This window comes from Pseudocercospora fijiensis (assembly GCF_000340215.1).
Source record: "Pseudocercospora fijiensis CIRAD86 unplaced genomic scaffold MYCFIscaffold_1, whole genome shotgun sequence".
NCBI lineage: Eukaryota > Fungi > Ascomycota > Dothideomycetes > Mycosphaerellales > Mycosphaerellaceae > Pseudocercospora > Pseudocercospora fijiensis.
Window position 1 is genome coordinate 7,320,419 of NW_006921532.1, and position 18,375 is coordinate 7,338,793.

Here is an 18,375-nt window from a genome sequence, read left to right on the forward strand (position 1 = left end):
ATATGTCGATGCATTGGACCACCAGCCCATGAATCCTCTGGTACGGTATACCCAAAGTATGACCGCAGCGCCGACTATCACGAAGAATGCGAAGCCCAGCAATGCCTCAAGATCGTCGATTCCATGCTCTGACTCTGATGATGATTCTTCGATTCTGTAGTTTTCATCTGCCTCAAGGAGGTCAGTGCCGGCTTCATGCGCAGCTATCTCTTCTTCTGTAGGCAATCTGGTTGCGTTCACACCAAAATCGATGACGCTTGAAGCCGCCAATTCCTGATCGTGCTTGTCTAATGCCATGATCCGCAAATATTGTCGCAATGGCAAATGTGAAGGCAGCTTGATCTGCGTCTCGAAGCCCGTCTTCTCCGCATGAAGCACAGGCCTAAATCTACCGTCCTTGAAGGAAGAATCTTGAAGTGCCCAGCTCCGGACTTGCGTCGAACCAAGCCAAGAGACAAATAAGCTCTTGCCCTCCAGAAAGACGTCAGGCGGTGTCAATGGTGTTCCGGTCCAGTTGAACTTGAGATTGCGATAGCTTTGGACATCTCCCGAAGAGAATCGGCTGGAGGGCTGGAGATAAGCATCGCAGAGGACTGTGCCATTAGGTGCATACTCGGTCACGGCAGCTGAGTAGCCGTAGCCGATCAGAACATTCCCGTTTGGCAAAGTCTGGTAGGAGCCTTGTGAGAAGGCAAAGATTTTCCGCGGATGGACGTACGTCGCATTGACCTTCACTGTCATTTCTTTGAGATCCACCTCGAGTCTACGTCCTTTAGAGACATGCTCCAGCTCGAAAGCCCAGTCCGCCCTGTTGTCGAAGAATGTGATGAAGCGGTGGCCTTCGTCCCAGTGAGCATCGTGCTGACCAACCATCAGAGAAGCCTCGCCGCCAGACAAGTCCGTGAAAGAACTGTCCTTGCCACCAAGCCTCCAAAGCACTTCACCGGTCGAGCCCGAAACGTACACGATGCAGCGAAGATGGCGCAAAGATACCAGGTAGTTGCCAGCTGCGTCTTTCTCGACCATGTTGATGTGGGACCAGTCCCAGGGCTCTTTGGATGTCGCAGGTCGCTTGTCTGCGTATGAGAGATCTAGGGACAGAAATTCGGAGGCTCGCCATTGAAAGACCAATCCTCCAGTCTCAAGAGAGAACTCCTGAAAGAGCGAATCCCACATGAAGGTCGAAGCGATGGCTTTGTGGTTGAAAATGACTTGCGGATCCACTGGAGTCTTTTCATAGACAGTGCACAGGACGTTGCCGTTTTCCAATATCGTGAAGGCATGGAGGTCCGCTCCGAGGCCATTGGCCGCCGATATCTTGCGAACGAGCCGGTAGTTCTGATCGTACTAGACGCTCTGTCAGTCGAACCAAAGAGTGTATTTGAAGTCTGCTCACCATGTAGTAATGGCCTGAACCATGGCCACCAACGCTATCATTGCCTCCCCAGAACGTTAGGTATGATTCGCCTTTGTAGTCCTGGACTTGAAAGTTGTAGATCTGTCCGAAGTAGGCGTTGGGTGTCCATATTAGACTTCCTCTGCAGACAATCAGCTATGCATTGCAAGGTGCGTTGACCATCACTTACGATGCATCCAGAATGGCCGCGGTTGGAGTCTCGGTTGCCACTCCTCTTGGAGTGACGAAAAGAAAGCTGCCATCATCACAGTTCGTGAAGGGCTTCAGCATGTTCACCCGAGGAGCAGTGACATTCGTCGACTTGAAGGTCTGGCTAACGTAGTACCCGTATCTACCAGCATTGTAGTCCGCATCTTGAATGAAGACTTCTCCGGGAGGAAGCTGCTTGGTTAGTTTCGTTCTCACCCGGGCATCTTTCTTTGACAAAGCAGAGCAATGAAGCGCAGGCCACAGTAGTAGTAGAGAGGTCAAGACAAGCATCGCTGGCGCATGCTATAGGCCAGCAGTACGGGAGGTAAAGCGTGCTGGCATGCTTGGCAGGAGAGAATGAAGTGAAGTATAAGAGGTGTCCCACCTATTCCTGCCCACCTACGCGGCCTCTCGTTTCTTCAGCCGCCAGTGGGTACAAATGGGTATGTCCGACCACACGGGCTGTCGTCCGAGATAGCAGGACGCGAAATCATTGCTGCACGGGCCCGGTTAAAGGAGGCTAGGCGAGTCGAGGGAGACGTTCGAAGTTACCTTATCGTTTGAGGGTAGCATTCCTACGTGTAGTTTGAGAGCAATTTCAATTTGATTCGGCAGTGATTATTGCAGTTCGTGATATTTGGTTCGATATTTGGGAGGTAAGAGTTGTTGTTGTGCCAAAGGAAGAGGAGAGACTGTCAACAGGAGCGGGACAACGTGAATGACGCCGTCCACCTTGCCGAAATCCGAAAAAAGTCAATTTCGTGGCTTCCTTCAACAGTTTTCGTTGCTCCTGGAACAGAACCATTCTAAGAGCACTGGTGATCGCAGAGCTTCACACAATCACAGGATGATATACAAATTCTAAAATGAGGGTAGCACCATCGGACTTGGCACATTTCACGTGACCAGTCGTAGGAAACAAGCAAATTACCAAGCATCGAGGACATCCGTTAGTGTGCTATGGTACACGTCCAATGTCTCAAAGACCGCCGGGACAGAGAGTACAGGGAAGTAGTTCAGAGCAAGATCGAAGGCCAATGAGGCGAGCAATTGCTAGGCAACCGTAGCCTCAGTACGAAATTGCAGATGAAAAGTAGCATGGAATGTTGAGCATTTATGTTATCTCATATCGTGGCCCATCTATCAGACGCAACGGTCTCTATGATTGATTCATGCTCCGACAGCCTGCAAGCTCTTGACAGTGTCCCTAATGCTCTCGTCGAATGATCGGAACTTGATTCCGAGCGTCGATGTCACACGAGAATTATCGATCTTGTAAAGACCCTCCTCAGGGAAGTCACCTCCCTTAGTCTTCTCTGTTGGCAGCTTGTCCTTGAGCTCTGGGAAAGACTTTGCAATGGCTTCAGAAATCTGTCTGTTTGTGAAGTATCCCGCGGTGATGAAGAACCGCTTGTTCGCAGCCTCCTCCTTCTCAATCGCGAGCACGTGGCACAATGCAAGGTCTCGGACATCGACCCAGATGAATGTGCCGGTGGGAGGGATTTCATCCTTGTGCTTGCCGAGCATGGCGTCTCGAACTCGCTGGTTGGAAGTGTTGAGCGCATCGAGGGAGTTCAAGTAGTGCACGATCGGGCCAAGGACGAGCGGAGGGCACATTGTCGAGAGTGTGAAGCTTGGCTTTTCCTTTTCAACAAATTCCCATGCCGCCTTCTCAGCGAAGACTTTTGAGGCACGGTATCCAGCAGATGGGGTCTCAAGAGCTTCCTTGTGCGTGATTGGGTTCCAATCCTTCTCTGAATACGTGTGTCCGACACCATTGCCCTTGCCTGGATCGATAATTGATGCGAAACTGCTTGTAATGACCACCTTCTTCACCGTGGGTGCGTTCTTCTTGATACTCTTCAAGATGCCGGTGGTTCCGATGTATGCGGGATCGAGAAGCTCTTTTTGGACGTCGGTGACATTGAAGTGGAATGGCGAAGCAGTGTGAATGACGGCCTCAAATGGAGGGTCGCTCACTACTGCCTTGTCAAAAGCACCTTCTTTAGCAATGTCTTCGACAAGTGCGAAATCAAGCTTGTCTTTCTGATGCTGCGGGTGCGCTTTGGCGATTCGGTCGGCTTTTTCTTGGCTGCGTACGGTCGTTACCACGGAGTGGCCATGTTCGAGGAGGTAATCAAGCACATGTGCGGCGATAAAGCCGCTGCCTCCCGTAAGAAGAACCCTCATGTCTGCTGATTTGGTTGTGTGGAAGTGAGATCTGTTTTGGAAAGGTGTGGTCTGATTTGGAGGTGTCGAGGCAGGCGTGAAGCCCTTATATGTTGAGGCGAATGACGGTCTTAGGAGATAGCGATGAATTCTTGTGGACATTTCTCTGCCATTAGCAATACTTTAGTCTCAATGTGCTCTGCCGGCGGGCCTTCTATATTTCAAATCGTCATCTCCCTGATGATATCATTCAGTCAATCGCACAAGCCGTGTTAGAGGGCAGAATTGACGAGCCATACAATCGTCCCAACGATCCTCCCAACGATGGTTCTGTGAGGCTTCCAGTGCTGCAGAATACTCCTGGCTACAGCAGGATGGGCTGGTCACGGTATACCATTGATGGTTATTGACCGCCGAGCAATGATGAGGAACGTGAGACCGCGGCCAAGAGATCAGCCCTGCGCCTGAGATACGGAATTGTGCCGGGTGACCCTGACACATGCGCATCGCGCAGCCAGGTAAACTCGGTAGTCGCGACTCCCCAATCAATCATCAAAACGAAAAAAGTCGCCGAGATCATCATAACCTGCTAATACCGTTACCAACGCCTCCTTAATCCCGCGACAATGGCCATGAACTTCGCGCCTTACCAATCCTCTCCTCCAGAGTCCGAGAGAGCAAAGTCACCTCCACCTGTCCGCAGTCCACCAGGCTCCCCGAAACCACAGGCACGCCAACCACCACAGCGAAAGATCTCCAGTGTAGCTGATCGCGACGATCCCTGGGCAGCTGCGCGTAATCAAAGACTCCCCTCTCCTTCACAATACGATCGATATGCCGACGAAGAGTACGAAGACCTAGAAGGGCAGAACGAGAGCAGAGGGTTCTACAACGATTACATTGGGAATCAAGCTCTCGAAGGCGGTGGACAAACGACATATGGCGGACATGGAGGCGTGAGCATATTCGAGACAAGTCTTGGACTGAATCTGGGCGTGGAAGCTGCTTTGGCGTATCTATTGCTGCCGCCTGCGGGAGGTGTGGTGTTATTGCTCTTCGAACACAAGAGCGATTACGTGCGATTCCACGCATGGCAAAGCGCGTTACTTTTCTCGGCGATATTCCTGGTTCATATCATCTTCTCCTGGAGCGCGATCATCAGCTGGATGCTATTCGCGTGCGATCTCCTAACAATCGGCTATTTGGCATATGGAGCTTGGAGATATGCTGAATCGCTGGACAGGGTGGAAGTGCCGATATTTGGCAGGCTAGCGAGCAGTTTTGTGGATGATGAATGAGCATCAATCAAGTCACAGCTGTATTTGCGATGCTGTCTCCACGGTCCGATAGCTGCTTCATTTGTGATCGGGCTTTTAGCGAAGGCGTTTGGGCGTATGGTTCTGCTTCAGCATCATACAAAGATGTACATGTGTAATCAGAGAAGTGTGAAAAGACATAGATGGCGCTCTTTTGTCGATGCTCGAGCTTGTGGGAAATGCTGTATATTATACAGCGAGATCCGTGATCGCAAGATGCGATTGCGGTGGCGCAAAGAAATGGATCCGATTATGTCCAACAGACTTGTCTGCACTCTATCGCTTTACGAGACTACGAGCTATACAAGACAGACCACTGAATTATATTTTAGTGAATGTTTAGCATGATGTCTTCTATGCATACCAGGATGGATCCGGGATGTACAAGTACGACGTCTTCCCGGCGAACTTTCTTCGACCTACATCCTTCCTGCAACACTGGTGTCCTGCAATTTTTCTTATACATGCTTCCAATGCAATAAAACGCTCTCTTCACGTATGCAGATATTGTTCCACGGCGCACATGTTAAGACCGCGTAGGCAAGTTCCAGATAGGCACGACCGTCTGTCATGCCAATACCATTCACTCATCTTTTCCCCCTCTCTCCTAGCTGCTCAGACCCTTGAACTTCCATCATTCAGCAGCACAACATGAAAACCCGGCATAGACTGCCTTCTCAGCTGTGCCGCGTGCAGAATGGCATCGCCCCCGGCCGTCCTGACGGCTCGAAGACGCCTACCGCGGTATCGACCAAACCTTATCATTTCAGCCAGCCGTCGTCAAGCTGCAACGCGTCCTTGGCCGATATGCTGCGGGATTTGGTGTTCAGAGTCTGTGGCAATGGCGAGACAATGAACAAGGACATTCTATTAAAATGGTTTGGTTGGGTGCGACATCGAGACTGGCTGTCATGGCGGTAGCAGCACTGGTGCAGCACGGTTATGCTACTCCTCCGGCCAGTCAAGCGCTGCGGGTACGAGAGGGACCCCTCAAGATCATGTTTGTGGGTGACTCCATTACTCACGGACACGAAGGCGACTATACCTGGAGATTCCGCATGTGGGAGTGGCTCAGAGCAAACGGCATCTCATTCGACTTTGTCGGTCCATACACTGGGACTATAGCTCCACTGGAATCCAAACCACCACAGCCTCCACGCGCAATCGAGGATGGAGACCAAAAAGTCGACGTTGACTCGTATCCGCGAGTTACCTGGGGATATCACAAGGCTGTCCCTCTCGACTTCGATGCCGATCACTTTGCGACTTCTGGAGATCGGGCCGACAGAGTCCACAAGCTTATTCAAAGTCGAGTTGAAGAATATGATCCAGACATGCTCCTGATCTTACTGGGCACGAACGATCTATCCTGGGGAGGACTTTCTCCTGATGGTATGGGTGGGCCGAGAAGGAAGGCCTCAAACACGTGGACGGCATGATGCTGATAGTGCAACCCAGAGCTTCTAGGGTACTACGAACTACTTCTCCATAATGCTCGGAAAGCAAAGCCAAACATCAAGATCGCCTATGGTAATGTGAGTCGAGCATATCCCGATCTCTGTAATGTCAATAAAAGCTGACTACAAATCTTTAGGTACCAGGTCGAACTTTTGTGCGTCTTGGTCTTGCAAACAACATCTTCGAAGTGAATAACATGCTTTCCAGAGCGTGTAAACGGTACATATAGTGCTATAGAAAGTTCAAAACCTCGACGCTGACTGCGAATACTAGCTGGACCTCGCATGAGTCTCCTGTGCACTATGTTGACGTGGCATCCGAGTATACATGCGGGCTCGATTCATGCACCGCAGCATTCGATGGACTTCACCCTAATGAGTTGGGCGCGTATCAGATCGCTCGTGCTTTCTCAAAGACCCTTATTGAACACTTCTCGCTCGGCGAAACTCCCATCCAAGTGCCTGATTCAGTACCCGAGCGCGAGCTTCCCGCGCCTACTAATCTGGTCGCCACAAGTTCGCCCATGGGCATCAAAGTCACCTGGGATAGACATTTCGGGCTGACAGAAGGCAAAATCAGGCAGCGTTGCCAAAGCGAGAAGGACTGGAGCGTGGCCTTTGCTCGCACAAATAGATGGGATACAATTTTGCCAGAAGCCGGCATCCAATGCGAGTATCAAGTCAAGTCTTGCTATGGCAATAGCTGCGGCGACTGGACCCAGGACGTTGTCACTGCAATATCGGATAGCGATACGCCTCCACCACCCATAAATATCCAAACTACTCCGACCAAACTTGGCTTTCGCGTAACCTGGTCGCCACCGGAAACTCACTGGAACATTACTTCCTATGCCATAAAGTATACAGTAGGTCATCTCTATCGAAGGTCTGTATCTATCTCCAGCAACTCACACATCAGCAGAACATGAACAAAGGCCTGATTCTCGAAGTCGGCTCGCGCCAGCTGTCAGCGAAGCAGGAAGGCATGCCGTCCGGCGAATTCAGCATAGTAGGCGACGTGCTCTTAGTGCAGATGAGTTCCTGGACGGGCGAAGGCTACGGAGGAGTCTACACAGACGCCCAGCCCGTCAAGCCAGGAAGCAGTAAACGGCCATCAGCTCCAGCTCAAATTTCCGCCCGGCGATTGAACTCCACAGCTCTTTCTCTGAAATGGTCCAACAGCAGCGAAGCGGCAGCATATTTAGTTGAAGTCGGGGAGAACAAAAGCCCACCTGTCTTAGACACGGAGTACATCCTCGCAGTCCCATCGAACACAACAACGTACGCATTCATTCATGCGAATTGCTTGAGAAGCAACTGCTAACCAAATAAATATCAGCAATCTCGAAATCTGCGTCTCCGCAATCAACGGTATTCTAAAATCAAAACCCACCTGCACACGTGTGCACCGCATCACGCTTGAAAGCTACCGCAAAGACTACACGCCCGCTCTCTTGAACCTCTCGACGACGTATTTGTTCTTCCTCGTGCTCACAGCATACGTACTTTCGAGAGGACTCATCAGATTCCGGCTGCGGTGAGGAACTTGAAAGCAATCGGCTGTGAAGAAAAAGTATTCTCGATCATCCATCCCTGCATGGAACCTTCAATGTCAATGGCATCGGACATCGAGCATAAAACTTGACATCTAACGGGTATGAGCCGAGCCCTCTTGGTACGTACAGTAAGAATCCCAAACACTTTCACCACCGGTCGTCGCAATGAGAGAAAGATATAGATCGCCCTGAAGAAAAGCGGTCAGGATTGGTCAAGATAGCATTGAGGCTAAGAAATTGTCGGTGGCTTAGTGGTTGCTGCTGACGGAAGAGGTTCTAGATCCGAGTCGATCTGTGGCGAAGGGAAAGGCCGGTCTGCAAGGCATAAGATTACAGTTTTCGGTTCATAAGGCTGACAAGGTTCCCATGTCTTGACACGTGGGAGAAAAATTATAAATGAAAGACTTCAGTTCATCATGCAGCAAACGCTCACTTGCTGTCATCATTGATTTGGACTTGGTATTGTGGATCTCAGCAATGTGCTGAGTTCTCGCTATCGCTTAATCGTCATCATGCAAGAATGATGCCGTGGAGAAGTGGAGACACTGAGCAAGGTCGAGCTACAGTTCTACTCCGACAAGCCGTTGGATGGAAGGGATTCTCGTCATTGAGCGTGCTTCCATCAAACGAGCTCGGGTTAGTCCTCGTAATAGTCCTCGCGCGCCTCTTCCAATTCTTCGCGAGCCTGGAACGATAAGGTCAGTGAGATTCCCCACGTGCAACTTTTGGAGTCAGTCTTACCTCCTGCAGCTCCTCGAGTTCCGAACTGCTGGCATCCGAATCAGCAGCAGCCTTGACGGCCTCGTTGTAATTTTGCTGGGCTTCGCGAAGGGAATCGGCATCGCTGTCGTGAGCAGGTGGCGGAGCCATGGCTGGATCGCCGTAAGGTGCGCCGTAACCAGCCGAAGACGCAGCGTATGGATCGCTTGCGTATGGGTCGCTTGCGTAAGGAGCTGCAGCAGCCGGAGCCATGGCAGCGGTCGCTGGGGCAGCGGCGTATGATGGGGCTGGAGCAGTGGAGCGGTACTCGTCGTCGCTATCGCTGTCATCTACCGCGAGTCAGTTTCTGATTGATGTCTTAGCAATAGCGGAAGACTTACGAGCAATCATGGCACCTGCGATACCTCCGACGGCAAGACCACCGGCGCCGGCAAGAAGCATGTTACGAGTGCCATTGTCCTTGTCCTTCTTCTTGTCCTTGTCCTTGTCCTTGTCTTTCTTCTCTCCCTTCTTCTCGGCATTCTCAGCATCGCCGTAGTATTGCTGGGCATTCTGCTGGTGCTGGTAATCGCTTTGGCCTTGGGCAGGCATGGCACCGCCGTACTGGTTGTAGAAGCCACCAGCCTCGCCATGACCGCGCTCGCCAGAGTAGCCGCCGGGAGGTGGACCAGACTGATAGCTGCCTTGCGGAGGCGGGGGAGCACCGTAGCCGCCTTGCTGGTACTGGTGAGCAGGTGGCTCCCACTGAGTGCGACCAGTGGCTTGCTCTACGTAGTACCACTTCTGGCTGTTCTGGTCGAACTGTGCCATCCATCCCGGAGGAAGAGGCGGCTGGCCTGGCGGAGCTGAGTGCTGCGGTGGAGGAGCAGGATATGATCCGTACTGCTGTGGTGGCTGACCATACGATGGCTGCTGGTAGCCGGGATGCTGCGACTGGTCGGCATAGCCAGGTCCACCGTAACCACCTTCACGAGTGGCGCCTTCCTGTGTGCCATCGGCAGGCTTGGAGTCGGTCTTCTTTTCCTCCTTGTTCTTCTCCTCCTTCGGCTTGTCTTCGAAGTTGGCTTTGAGCTCCTTGAACTCGTCGGTGAGCTTCTTGAAGAACGACATGATGGCCGTTCACAGGAAGATGATGGGGTTGTGAGCTTGGAGGGGTGGGTGGGAGGAGTTTGGGGGAAGGTGGAGGTTTGTTCATGAAATGTGGTGACTGCAAGTTTATAGTAGCAATCGCGGGGCACGCAACGGCTTCACAGCAACCCCTGCTCGCTTTCCTTGTTCATGTGAGGTCTGTGTCTGTAAAAATCGCACGAGAGATCCACTGGTGCATGCGTTGTCGCCGCCAAGATCTTCGCGTGCATCGAACGCGCCGCGGCGTGCACTGTGGCCTGCGCGACAAACAAGCTCGAATCAAACTACAGCTTGGTGGCAGCTGAAGGTGGCTGTCCCTTGCACATGCCACTCATCAGCATTGGTCGAGTGAATGCAGGAATTCGTATGAGGAAATCTAACGAGCTGGGTATCTCCAAATTTTCGACACTGCAAGCATGCTTGATGTGGACAAGCCACGGCTCTGCCGCCCTGAGCTCGAAAAATGTACTGTAATCTACTGTAGAGCAGAGTCGAGGGTGCTTGCCCATATATATCTTTGCAGATGCACAAGAGGTGACGCGGAATCGGCCTTGGCACAATGGTGTTTCGCGCGCCAAGCGAGAGCTAGAGTCCGTAGGGCAGGAGCTAGCATACACCAATTAGTATTCGTTCGTTTCCCAACAATGATAGTGCTACCAGTAGGGCGTGATACAGCATGTTGCATTGCTTGGAAGTCGTTCTTACCGTTCTAGCCGCTGAGCAAAGCAGTGTATTGGTGGCACTTCATACCCGCTCCTAGAAAGTGCAGAGGCCCGCATCGAATGCGAAGCTGTGAAATTGGGAATGTGGGGAGGAGAAAGAGAGAAGACAGTGATGCTCCGAATACAGGAGTTGATTATATCGTACTAAAAGAATGTCGCTCCAAGGCCCGCAAGACCTGATACATGAATCCAATTACAACCCCTTCCTCTATCATCTCGTTCCACTGCTTCATCCCCGGTCCAGGCGTCCTGGGAAACGCGCGCTGTTGGTGGCAGGTAGCTCGTAGAATCGGCCGTCGCTTATTCGGGATCCATTTATAGGACATCAATTGGGGTGCAGCCAGCGTTGACGTTGAGGAGGCCCTGACCGTGTTAGCAATGCTGATTGTGCTTTGTGTGAAAATGATTGAGTTGACTTACGACCTGGGTAGCTTCGCAGCAGTATGCTGAGCCAGTCTCGCAATTGTTGCCAAGAGCTGGGACGTTGACGGCACAGCTGCCACCAAGGATGGTGCTGCCAGTGATGGCCTGGGTGGTGTCACAGCAGGAGACAACGCTGTTGACATTGCAGCTGCCCTGAGAGCCAGCCATGAGGCCCTTTGGCATGGCGGAGACAGCCGCGGCGGCGAAAGCAATGATGATGACGGAGTACTGCATTTTGATGGTTGGTTGTTTGGGTTTGGAGGATTAAAAGCAGAGATTGATGGTAGCGACTGTAGATAGTTGGTTTTGCTTGATTGATGCTGATGCTGATGGTGATGAGGATGAGGATGAGAGATAGAAGCAGGGTGAGATGGGTGTACTTATACCTTCCTGGCTCTCATGTTTCGAGCCTCTCCGGAGCAGCAAAAGCAGTACGGTGTCCAAAGGCTCACCTACGCCTCCTGCCAATCCTTCGTCAAAGTCTATGATCGGCGAGTATTGTTAGTTTCGACCAAGCTGTCCTCCGGATAGCGCAAGTGAAATGGGGAGTTTCACCTGACCTGCTGGGAGCTCAGATGAGAAGACGATAGCTGCAGATCAGACGGCCGGAGAGCACATGCAATTGGCGTCCGGATGCAGCGTCCCGGTTTGGCTCGTCCAGGAAGCTGGCCGATGAGGCACCAGTCTACTGGAAAATGAGTGGGGTCCTGTGGCCTCTCCTGCGCTGAATATTCACGATGGCGAAGTTGATAAACTTCTTGGCAAATGAGATCTGCATTTGCACAGCATGAGGGACAGTTCAGAGATTGTATCAAGCCCAAATAAGGCATCAAAGGAAGACTGAGCCAAGGTACAGTCGCAATTGTCTCAACGTGTAGTTCGCAGAGGATTCAAGCAACCGCTAAGATGTAGCAATTATCGAACACCATATGCAGCCGGAGCTGATTGTTGTTGTATTGATAATGCAAAAGTCGTACGGCCCATCTCAGACGTCCGAAAATCACTGCCGGATGCAAACTGAGCTGTCCTTGCGCGCCACTGCTCTCATCATCGACCTGAGCCCTGTGTCCATGTCTTTGCTGCAAATCCCCAGCTTTTTGGGGACAGAAAGTCTTCGAAGTGTCATCCTTCTGCTGGTGGACCAGTCGTGCTTCCGGGTGGGTCGTGGCGCCTCGAGCATTGCGTGTGAGTGAGTATTCGCGGCCGTTGCATGACCACAAGCAGGAAATGGGCCTCGTAGCTCAAGACGTGGTCTGGTTGAGACGTCAGTCTCAGGAGACAGAAGAGGAGGAAGTTGGGGAGATCTCTGGCTTCCCGGGATCGGGTTGCGGCTTCCCCAATCCCCATCCCGAGCAACCAGCAGAACCTTGAAGTCAAATTTTCACGAGCGAAAACAAGCTGCATTCGGACTGGACTGACAGCAGTTAAGTTTGGCCCCTATCAGCAGGCAGGCAATCTCACAGGAGGGCGAAGGCGAAGGCGAGGGCGAGGGCGAGGGCGAGGGCGACCGGCTACTGAAGCTGTGCTTCTGACGATTGCGGATTTCACAAGTCGATCCGGCCAACTGCTCCTGATTGCACTCCGACGAAGCGCTCGACGCTTGACTAGGGATGGCCACCTCCCCGAAGCTGTTTGCGCTCATTGACTATGGAGACAATTACGTGCAACCATTACTATTGGCGGCCATCGAGTCTCAAATCCCTCCCGATCTGCTCGTCCTCATCAGCAACATCTCCGAGCTGCCGTCTCCTTCGAGCAACTTTCTGCAATGGCGGCAATATGAGGATATTGACTTGGAAGGTCTGATGCACAGGTCTACAACAAGTCTGGCCAACAGCTATGTCATTCGAAAAGCTCTCATTCGCAAACATTACCTTTCCAGCACGGTCTCGCATTGGCTGACCAAACATCCGAGCAGCGTGCTGAAGCGCCACGTACAACCAAGTGTCGAATTCGAAGTCGATTTTGCTGAATTCCTGGACGATGCTCTGATCGAAGCCTACGAGCTCAAGGAGAGCTGGCAACGGAATGAAGCTCTTGACCAAGGCTCAGACGATCGAGAATGGTGGATCTTGAAGCCAGGCATGAGCGATCGTGGTCAAGGCATACGCCTCTTCAGCTCCGAAGAAGAGCTGACCGGTATTTTCGAAGACTGGGATCCTCCATCTGATGATGACGACGAAGACAACCACATCTCTCACAAGAGCTCCAACGATGGCAAAGAGGAGAGTGACAACCATGGGGTCATCGCTTCTCAACTTCGCCACTTCATCGCCCAGCCGTACATTCATCCTCCTCTTCTAATGCCTACTTCGCATCCCTCTTCGGGTCGCAAATTCCACATCAGAACATATGTGTTGGCAGTCGGTGCACTGCAGGTGTATGTCTACCGGCCAATGTTGGCACTATTCGCGGGCAAACCTTACCTAGGCCCATCAGCATCAACACTACCGAATGAAGATCTTTCGAGCCATTTGACCAATACTTGCCTGCAGTCTGGTGAAAGAGAGGGAAGTGTACATGAATTCTGGTCTCTGCCGTCAAAAGTCAATGACAAAGTCTCCGAACATTGGCAAGAGGATGTCTTTAAGCAAATCTGCTCGGTCACAGGTGAAGTATTCGAAGCTGCTGCTCGGAGCATGAGTATTCATTTCCAGCCTCTACCGAACGCTTTTGAGGTGTTCGGGCTCGACTTCATGGTTGATGCGCAAGGAACTGCGTGGCTACTTGAAATCAACGCCTTTCCCGACTTCGCGCAGACAGGAAGTAAGCTCCAGGATCTAGTCAAGGGCCTAATCAAAGGTGTTGTATCAGTTGCCGTAAAGCCGTTCTTTGGACTGGATGGAGGCAACAGCGAAGTACACAATCTACAGCGAGTACTTGACATCGACTTGGGCCGACGATGAAGGAGTGTTTACTGCTGAGCCCTGATCCAGCCCTAGACCACAGGTACGAATACGACGGTGCCGAACGCGCGTTGATAATCAATACTGCCAGTTCTCTGCTGCTGCAAAATGATCGCGGAGTGAGTCGATCGTGAACCGTCTTGTGCACTCCGATGCCTGAGCGCGTTTCCGATCACCAATGGCGGATACGTATGGGCACAGGCAATTGGCCGCAAGTGGCAGAACAGAACCCGGCGTGATTTTGGCGCTCATGAATGCGTCGTGAGGCAATTGACAAGTTGACGGTCGGCAGGCAGCTCGGGAATAATCAGACTCCCGTGCAAGAGCATGTCATCGATCAGCAAATTGTGGTTTGCCTGAGACTGGCCAAGGATTTCTCCACCAACGCCAAGGTCTTGCTAAGAAGCCCTTTAACCGCGAATTCACCGTCAGGCATGAAAGCTTTCTAGGCGACAGGAAGTTGTGTTGACGCGATGGCGGCCTCTCGATCTTGATGTAGTTGGCAGAATGACCCGCGAAACTGCGGAAGCAATCATCAGGCTTGATCCATGATGCTTGAAGAGTCGAGTGCACACTGTGCACGACAGGAACGCCTCAACGGGAAAGCCGAAAGCCGGCAGGCAGGAATGACCATTCTGCACTTCCATTCAACAAATATGACCGGGGTTGGGCCGGTGCCATATTCGACAACGTAATCACATCACTGGTTGGATATCAACACTGCATCGATAAGCATTAGGCGACTTTGTTGCTCGTCCTTTCTTGTTGCTCCCTTATCACAGCTTGTGATTACAGCGAAGTGAGCTTTGCAAGAGCTTGTGACAAGGGTCCAACCACAATCGCCACACTCCCCTGTTGCCAAGCAAACTCAATGTAACGCTGAGTCACGCCACAGCCGTATTTCATCAGCCGCACACCGGACTCGAAAGCCCGAAAGGGTCGAGGAATCTGGATGGACAACACCGCAAGATAAGACATTGGTGAGTGTTTCTGCAGAAACGGTAGGCTATCTCCAGTCTTCTCCGCGTTGTTCTACATAGGTATAGCTTGACGATCAATCCCCGTGGGCAACGCTGACCTCAGCAAATCTCACACGATCGTCTCTCCCATCAAAACAGCTCCTTCACGAATTCATATGCAGGGTCGGCCACCCTTTACGGGCCCGCAAACGCCAATGGTCTTGTATACTTCATCTAGTTGCGGGTCTGGCTAGGATCATCGCATGAACGCCACGAGCACACGAAACTGAAAGCAGGCAAATGTCGGCCGCGAAGGATCTGAGAATTGCGAGAGATTCCATGAGACCCACCACAGCAACCAAGCACGGCCTCTGGTTCGCCCTCCACAACCCCGACTGTGGGGCGGCCCCAGCTCGGCGCTCGCATATTAAGCCGAATCACCCAAGCCAACTTGACTTTGCTTGACTTTGCTGCCACGACACAACTTCGCCTCTTGCATTGCTCAAGCCCGGGCTAAGGATACCAAGCCGCCGCGATGTCTTCAGACCAGCCCGAGAAAATCTCCGACGACGTCCAGTACACGACTCACAACGAAAAGAATGGCATTCAGGATGCACCACCCAGCTACAAGAATGTCGCTGAGGAATCCGGTCGTCGCGCATCTGTCGCGCTCAATATCGTTGAGAATCCGTTGAAGGTGAGTGTGATCAGTTACAATAAAGACTCTCGAGTCGGTCGAGAACGATCCTAATCGCAACCGATCTCTACAGCGCAAAGGCTATGAGCAGACCATCGCTGATGGTAGAGCATTTGCTGAGGGGCACGGCATGCCTGAGCACGCCGACTTGTTCGGACGCGCCGCGCTCGTTGCCCGCGAACCCGATCGATTTGAAACGATCCCGGAGCTGGAGACCGCTGAGCGCGATGCTTTAGTGTACGAACGCGACCACAAGTGGCACGGCCCGAAGATGTTGTGGTACTCGATTGGTTTGTGCGCCATTGGCGCCGCTACTCAAGGATGGGACCAGACGTACGTATCCGCCCTTGTCGTCTTTTGAAACAATTGCTGACGAAACTCGACGATCGACAACAGTGGTAGTAATGGTGCCAATCTTTCCTTCCCTCAAGAATTCAACCTCGACAACGGTACCAGTTACGACGAGTGGATTGTGGGCTTGATCAATGCCATCATTTTCTTGACCGCCGGTCTCATTGGCGCTTTCATCGTCGATCCACTGAACAAGTACTTCGGCCGACGTGGAGAAATTTTCATCACTGCCTGCTGTCTCACAGCAACGCCGATTGGATCTGGATTCGCGAAATCATGGCAAGGACTCTTCGCTGCTCGATTTGTGATGGGGATTGGTATCGGAGCCAAGAACGCCACCGTGCCGATCTACAGTGCTGAAATGGCACCCGCTCGCATTCGAGGTGCGCTTGTCATGTTCTGGCAGCTGTGGGTCGTCGCAGGTATTTTCTTGGGCTTCTGCGCCAACGTGATCGTCAAGGATACCGGCCGCATTTCGTGGCGCCTCCAGCTCGGATCTGCTTTCATCCCATCTTTCGTTCTCGGCGCTGGCATCTTCTTCTGCCCTGAATCACCAAGATGGCTTATGAAGAATAATAAGCACAACAAGGGATTCCGATCCATGCAGATCCTCCGCGCTCACGACATCATTGCGGCGCGAGACTACTACTACTCCTGGGTCATTTACGAGGAGGAGTTGAAAGTTGCAGCTGGCGCAGGCTACTTCCAGCGTATGTGGGACTGCTTCGCCGTTCCACGCATTAGGCGCGCGAATTATGGTGCTTCCACTGTCATGATTGCTCAGCAAATGTGCGGCATTAACAGTCAGTATCAAAAAACAAACTTTAACTTCGACATCTCAGATCGCTAACATTCGGCAGTCATCTCGTTCTACAGCTCAACCATTTTCGAGAACGTCGGTTACACTCCAACCCAGGCTCTGTACGCATCTCTAGGTTACGGTGCGATCCAGGTCGTGTCTACCATCCCTACGCTATTCCTCATCGACACCAAGGGCCGACGAACGCTCACCCTTGCGACTTTCCCTTTCATGTGCATCTTCCTGCTCGCCGCCGGTCTTTCCCTCCTGAAAGACACAGGCAGCAAGGGCGCACAGATCGGTCCAGTCGTGCTATTCGTCTACCTCTTCACCATCGCTTACTCACTGGGCGAAGGTCCGGTCGCATTCCAGTACTCCGCCGAGGTATTCCCCACCATCCAACGTGAACAAGGCATGGCGTGGGCCGTCTGCATCAACAACACCTTCGCCGGAATCCTCAGTTTGACCTTCCCACGCATGCAGAAAGCCTTCACACCCACCGGTGCTTTCGGCTTCTACGCCGGTCTCAACTTGATCGCGTGGTTCATGATTTTCTGCTTCGTGAGAGAAACTAAACAACTAACCCTCGAGGAATTGGATCAAGTCTTCTCTGTCCCGACGAAGAAGTTCATCGGCTACGAACTCACGACTTGGTTGCCGTACTTCATCAAACGCCATATTTTCCGTCGCAATATTCCCAAGCCGCCGGCTATTATTGAGAAGGAGAGTAGGGTGGATGACCAGCTCGTGCATTAAATACATGCGGGGCTGAGTGAGGATTGGAATATGAGTTAGTTTTTACGATTCACGCACGTTTATGCTCGGTTGTCTGCGCTGCGCGTAGCATTATCGCTTCGTCGATACGGATGCCGTACATGTATTGTCGGTATAGAGCATAGACGTACATATTGGCATTACCTTCATGATGAAGATGAACAGATCTTTGTTTCGGATTTCATCTTCGACTGAGCAAGCCCAGCCGCGATCGCACATGGCTCACATGTTCGCGATCTACACCTAGCTGCACATGGCCTGGATCTTTTGACCATGAGTGATACGCCGAAAGACATCGACTATTCGGTCCCCATGACCACAGAGCGACTTCTCCAAGTTTTCCCAAGCGACTTCAACCGCAATCCTAATGACGAGCCGCAGTTTTGGTGATAACTCTGATCTCGAATCTTTCTGCGTTTTCATCATGTAGCTTCTAAGCCTCCTTGCGTTCCTCTCGGCAGATGTCGAAGTAGACCGAATGCCAAACTAATGATCGAGGATAGCTTCGTTGCAGCCTCGTGGTCGTCACCTCTTGACAAGCGCTACGACTTCTGGCTTGGCTGCTGCAATCTTAAGAACAACGATGCTTGTAACCGAGCCTGTAGCTTCAGGCAACTGCTGTGGGGGCTTCAAGGCTTCTTTCGAAAATTTATCCTGGGTATATAGATGCTTTTCCAGAGTGCGTGAGTATGTATACTAGGATCCGAAAAGTGTCAAATGTCAATTGGTCAGGTCTCGGCGTATGGTGATTGCTGCGAGGCGGAGCGCACGAGGAGATCGACTTTCGCAATG

The 18,375-nt window shown here is 51.9% G+C and overlaps 10 protein-coding genes across 10 annotated transcripts; 5 read left to right on the forward strand and 5 right to left on the reverse strand.

The window, feature by feature from the left end:
• Nucleotides 1–327: 327 nt before the first annotated feature.
• Nucleotides 328–1,897, reverse strand: MYCFIDRAFT_127922 (uncharacterized protein; the record flags this gene model as incomplete). Its single annotated transcript, XM_007923488.1, has 3 exons — nucleotides 328–1,347; nucleotides 1,397–1,538; nucleotides 1,587–1,897. Coding segments are annotated over 3 exons (1,473 nt in total), but the record flags the coding sequence as incomplete, so codon positions are not given.
• A 797-nt stretch (nucleotides 1,898–2,694) lies between these two features.
• On the reverse strand, nucleotides 2,695–3,796 carry MYCFIDRAFT_149364 (uncharacterized protein; the record flags this gene model as incomplete). The annotated part of the gene is made up of 1 exon (XM_007923489.1): nucleotides 2,695–3,796. The coding sequence occupies one exon, from the start codon at nucleotides 3,794–3,796 to the stop codon at nucleotides 2,777–2,779; it is 1,020 nt and encodes a 339-aa protein (XP_007921680.1). The 3' UTR covers nucleotides 2,695–2,776.
• Nucleotides 3,797–3,967: 171 nt separating this feature from the next.
• Nucleotides 3,968–4,368, forward strand: MYCFIDRAFT_170362 (uncharacterized protein; the record flags this gene model as incomplete). The annotated part of the gene is made up of 4 exons (XM_007923490.1): nucleotides 3,968–4,003; nucleotides 4,030–4,177; nucleotides 4,213–4,261; nucleotides 4,290–4,368. The coding sequence occupies 4 exons, from the start codon at nucleotides 3,968–3,970 to the stop codon at nucleotides 4,366–4,368; spliced, it is 312 nt and encodes a 103-aa protein (XP_007921681.1).
• Nucleotides 4,369–4,407: 39 nt separating this feature from the next.
• On the forward strand, nucleotides 4,408–5,349 carry MYCFIDRAFT_201665 (uncharacterized protein; the record flags this gene model as incomplete). The annotated part of the gene is made up of 1 exon (XM_007923491.1): nucleotides 4,408–5,349. One exon carries the CDS (start codon nucleotides 4,408–4,410, stop codon nucleotides 5,071–5,073), a length of 666 nt encoding a protein of 221 aa, XP_007921682.1. The 3' UTR covers nucleotides 5,074–5,349.
• Nucleotides 5,350–6,002: 653 nt separating this feature from the next.
• On the forward strand, nucleotides 6,003–7,477 carry MYCFIDRAFT_35353 (uncharacterized protein; the record flags this gene model as incomplete). Its single annotated transcript, XM_007921751.1, has 4 exons — nucleotides 6,003–6,483; nucleotides 6,550–6,626; nucleotides 6,686–6,768; nucleotides 6,823–7,477. The coding sequence occupies 4 exons, from the start codon at nucleotides 6,003–6,005 to the stop codon at nucleotides 7,475–7,477; spliced, it is 1,296 nt and encodes a 431-aa protein (XP_007919942.1).
• A 1,034-nt stretch (nucleotides 7,478–8,511) lies between these two features.
• MYCFIDRAFT_87575 (uncharacterized protein) lies at nucleotides 8,512–9,994 on the reverse strand. The gene is made up of 3 exons (XM_007922780.1): nucleotides 9,205–9,994; nucleotides 8,846–9,153; nucleotides 8,512–8,789 (listed from the first exon to the last, which is right to left on the reverse strand). Exons 1-3 carry the CDS (start codon nucleotides 9,932–9,934, stop codon nucleotides 8,742–8,744), a joined length of 1,086 nt encoding a protein of 361 aa, XP_007920971.1. The 5' UTR covers nucleotides 9,935–9,994; the 3' UTR covers nucleotides 8,512–8,741.
• Nucleotides 9,995–10,989: 995 nt separating this feature from the next.
• Nucleotides 10,990–11,331, reverse strand: MYCFIDRAFT_185327 (uncharacterized protein; the record flags this gene model as incomplete). Its single annotated transcript, XM_007923492.1, has 2 exons — nucleotides 10,990–11,037; nucleotides 11,095–11,331. The coding sequence occupies 2 exons, from the start codon at nucleotides 11,329–11,331 to the stop codon at nucleotides 10,990–10,992; spliced, it is 285 nt and encodes a 94-aa protein (XP_007921683.1).
• A 1,201-nt stretch (nucleotides 11,332–12,532) lies between these two features.
• MYCFIDRAFT_201668 (uncharacterized protein) lies at nucleotides 12,533–14,003 on the forward strand (the record flags this gene model as incomplete). Its single annotated transcript, XM_007923493.1, has 1 exon — nucleotides 12,533–14,003. Exon 1 carries the CDS (start codon nucleotides 12,708–12,710, stop codon nucleotides 14,001–14,003), a length of 1,296 nt encoding a protein of 431 aa, XP_007921684.1. The 5' UTR covers nucleotides 12,533–12,707.
• Nucleotides 14,004–14,035: 32 nt separating this feature from the next.
• On the reverse strand, nucleotides 14,036–15,461 carry MYCFIDRAFT_170367 (uncharacterized protein; the record flags this gene model as incomplete). Its single annotated transcript, XM_007923494.1, has 14 exons — nucleotides 14,036–14,150; nucleotides 14,180–14,250; nucleotides 14,279–14,401; nucleotides 14,430–14,557; nucleotides 14,586–14,638; nucleotides 14,665–14,706; nucleotides 14,748–14,754; nucleotides 14,784–14,855; nucleotides 14,882–15,020; nucleotides 15,056–15,076; nucleotides 15,099–15,124; nucleotides 15,155–15,208; nucleotides 15,237–15,374; nucleotides 15,404–15,461. 14 exons carry the CDS (start codon nucleotides 15,459–15,461, stop codon nucleotides 14,036–14,038), a joined length of 1,047 nt encoding a protein of 348 aa, XP_007921685.1.
• Nucleotides 15,439–17,974, forward strand: MYCFIDRAFT_51227 (uncharacterized protein). The gene is made up of 4 exons (XM_007921883.1): nucleotides 15,439–15,659; nucleotides 15,733–15,992; nucleotides 16,056–16,813; nucleotides 16,871–17,974. Exons 1-4 carry the CDS (start codon nucleotides 15,498–15,500, stop codon nucleotides 17,563–17,565), a joined length of 1,875 nt encoding a protein of 624 aa, XP_007920074.1. The 5' UTR covers nucleotides 15,439–15,497; the 3' UTR covers nucleotides 17,566–17,974.
• Nucleotides 17,975–18,375: the final 401 nt, after the last annotated feature.

What these genes read in the sequence shown, in the direction of transcription:
- MYCFIDRAFT_87575 (XM_007922780.1), bottom strand. Translation starts at nt 9,934, where the DNA reads ATGTCGTTCTTCAAGAAGCTCACCGACGAGTTCAAGGAGCTCAAAGCC. An exon ending in CGCAGGTGCCATGATTGCTC is followed by an intron (nt 9,154 to 9,204) that starts GTAAGTCTTCCG and finishes GACTCGCGGTAG; the next exon opens with ATGACAGCGATAGCGACGAC. An exon ending in AACTCGAGGAGCTGCAGGAG is followed by an intron (nt 8,790 to 8,845) that starts GTAAGACTGACT and finishes TTATCGTTCCAG; the next exon opens with GCTCGCGAAGAATTGGAAGA.
- MYCFIDRAFT_51227 (XM_007921883.1), top strand. Translation starts at nt 15,498, where the DNA reads ATGTCTTCAGACCAGCCCGAGAAAATCTCCGACGACGTCCAGTACACG. An exon ending in ACTCAAGGATGGGACCAGAC is followed by an intron (nt 15,993 to 16,055) that starts GTACGTATCCGC and finishes GATCGACAACAG; the next exon opens with TGGTAGTAATGGTGCCAATC. An exon ending in GCAAATGTGCGGCATTAACA is followed by an intron (nt 16,814 to 16,870) that starts GTCAGTATCAAA and finishes AACATTCGGCAG; the next exon opens with TCATCTCGTTCTACAGCTCA.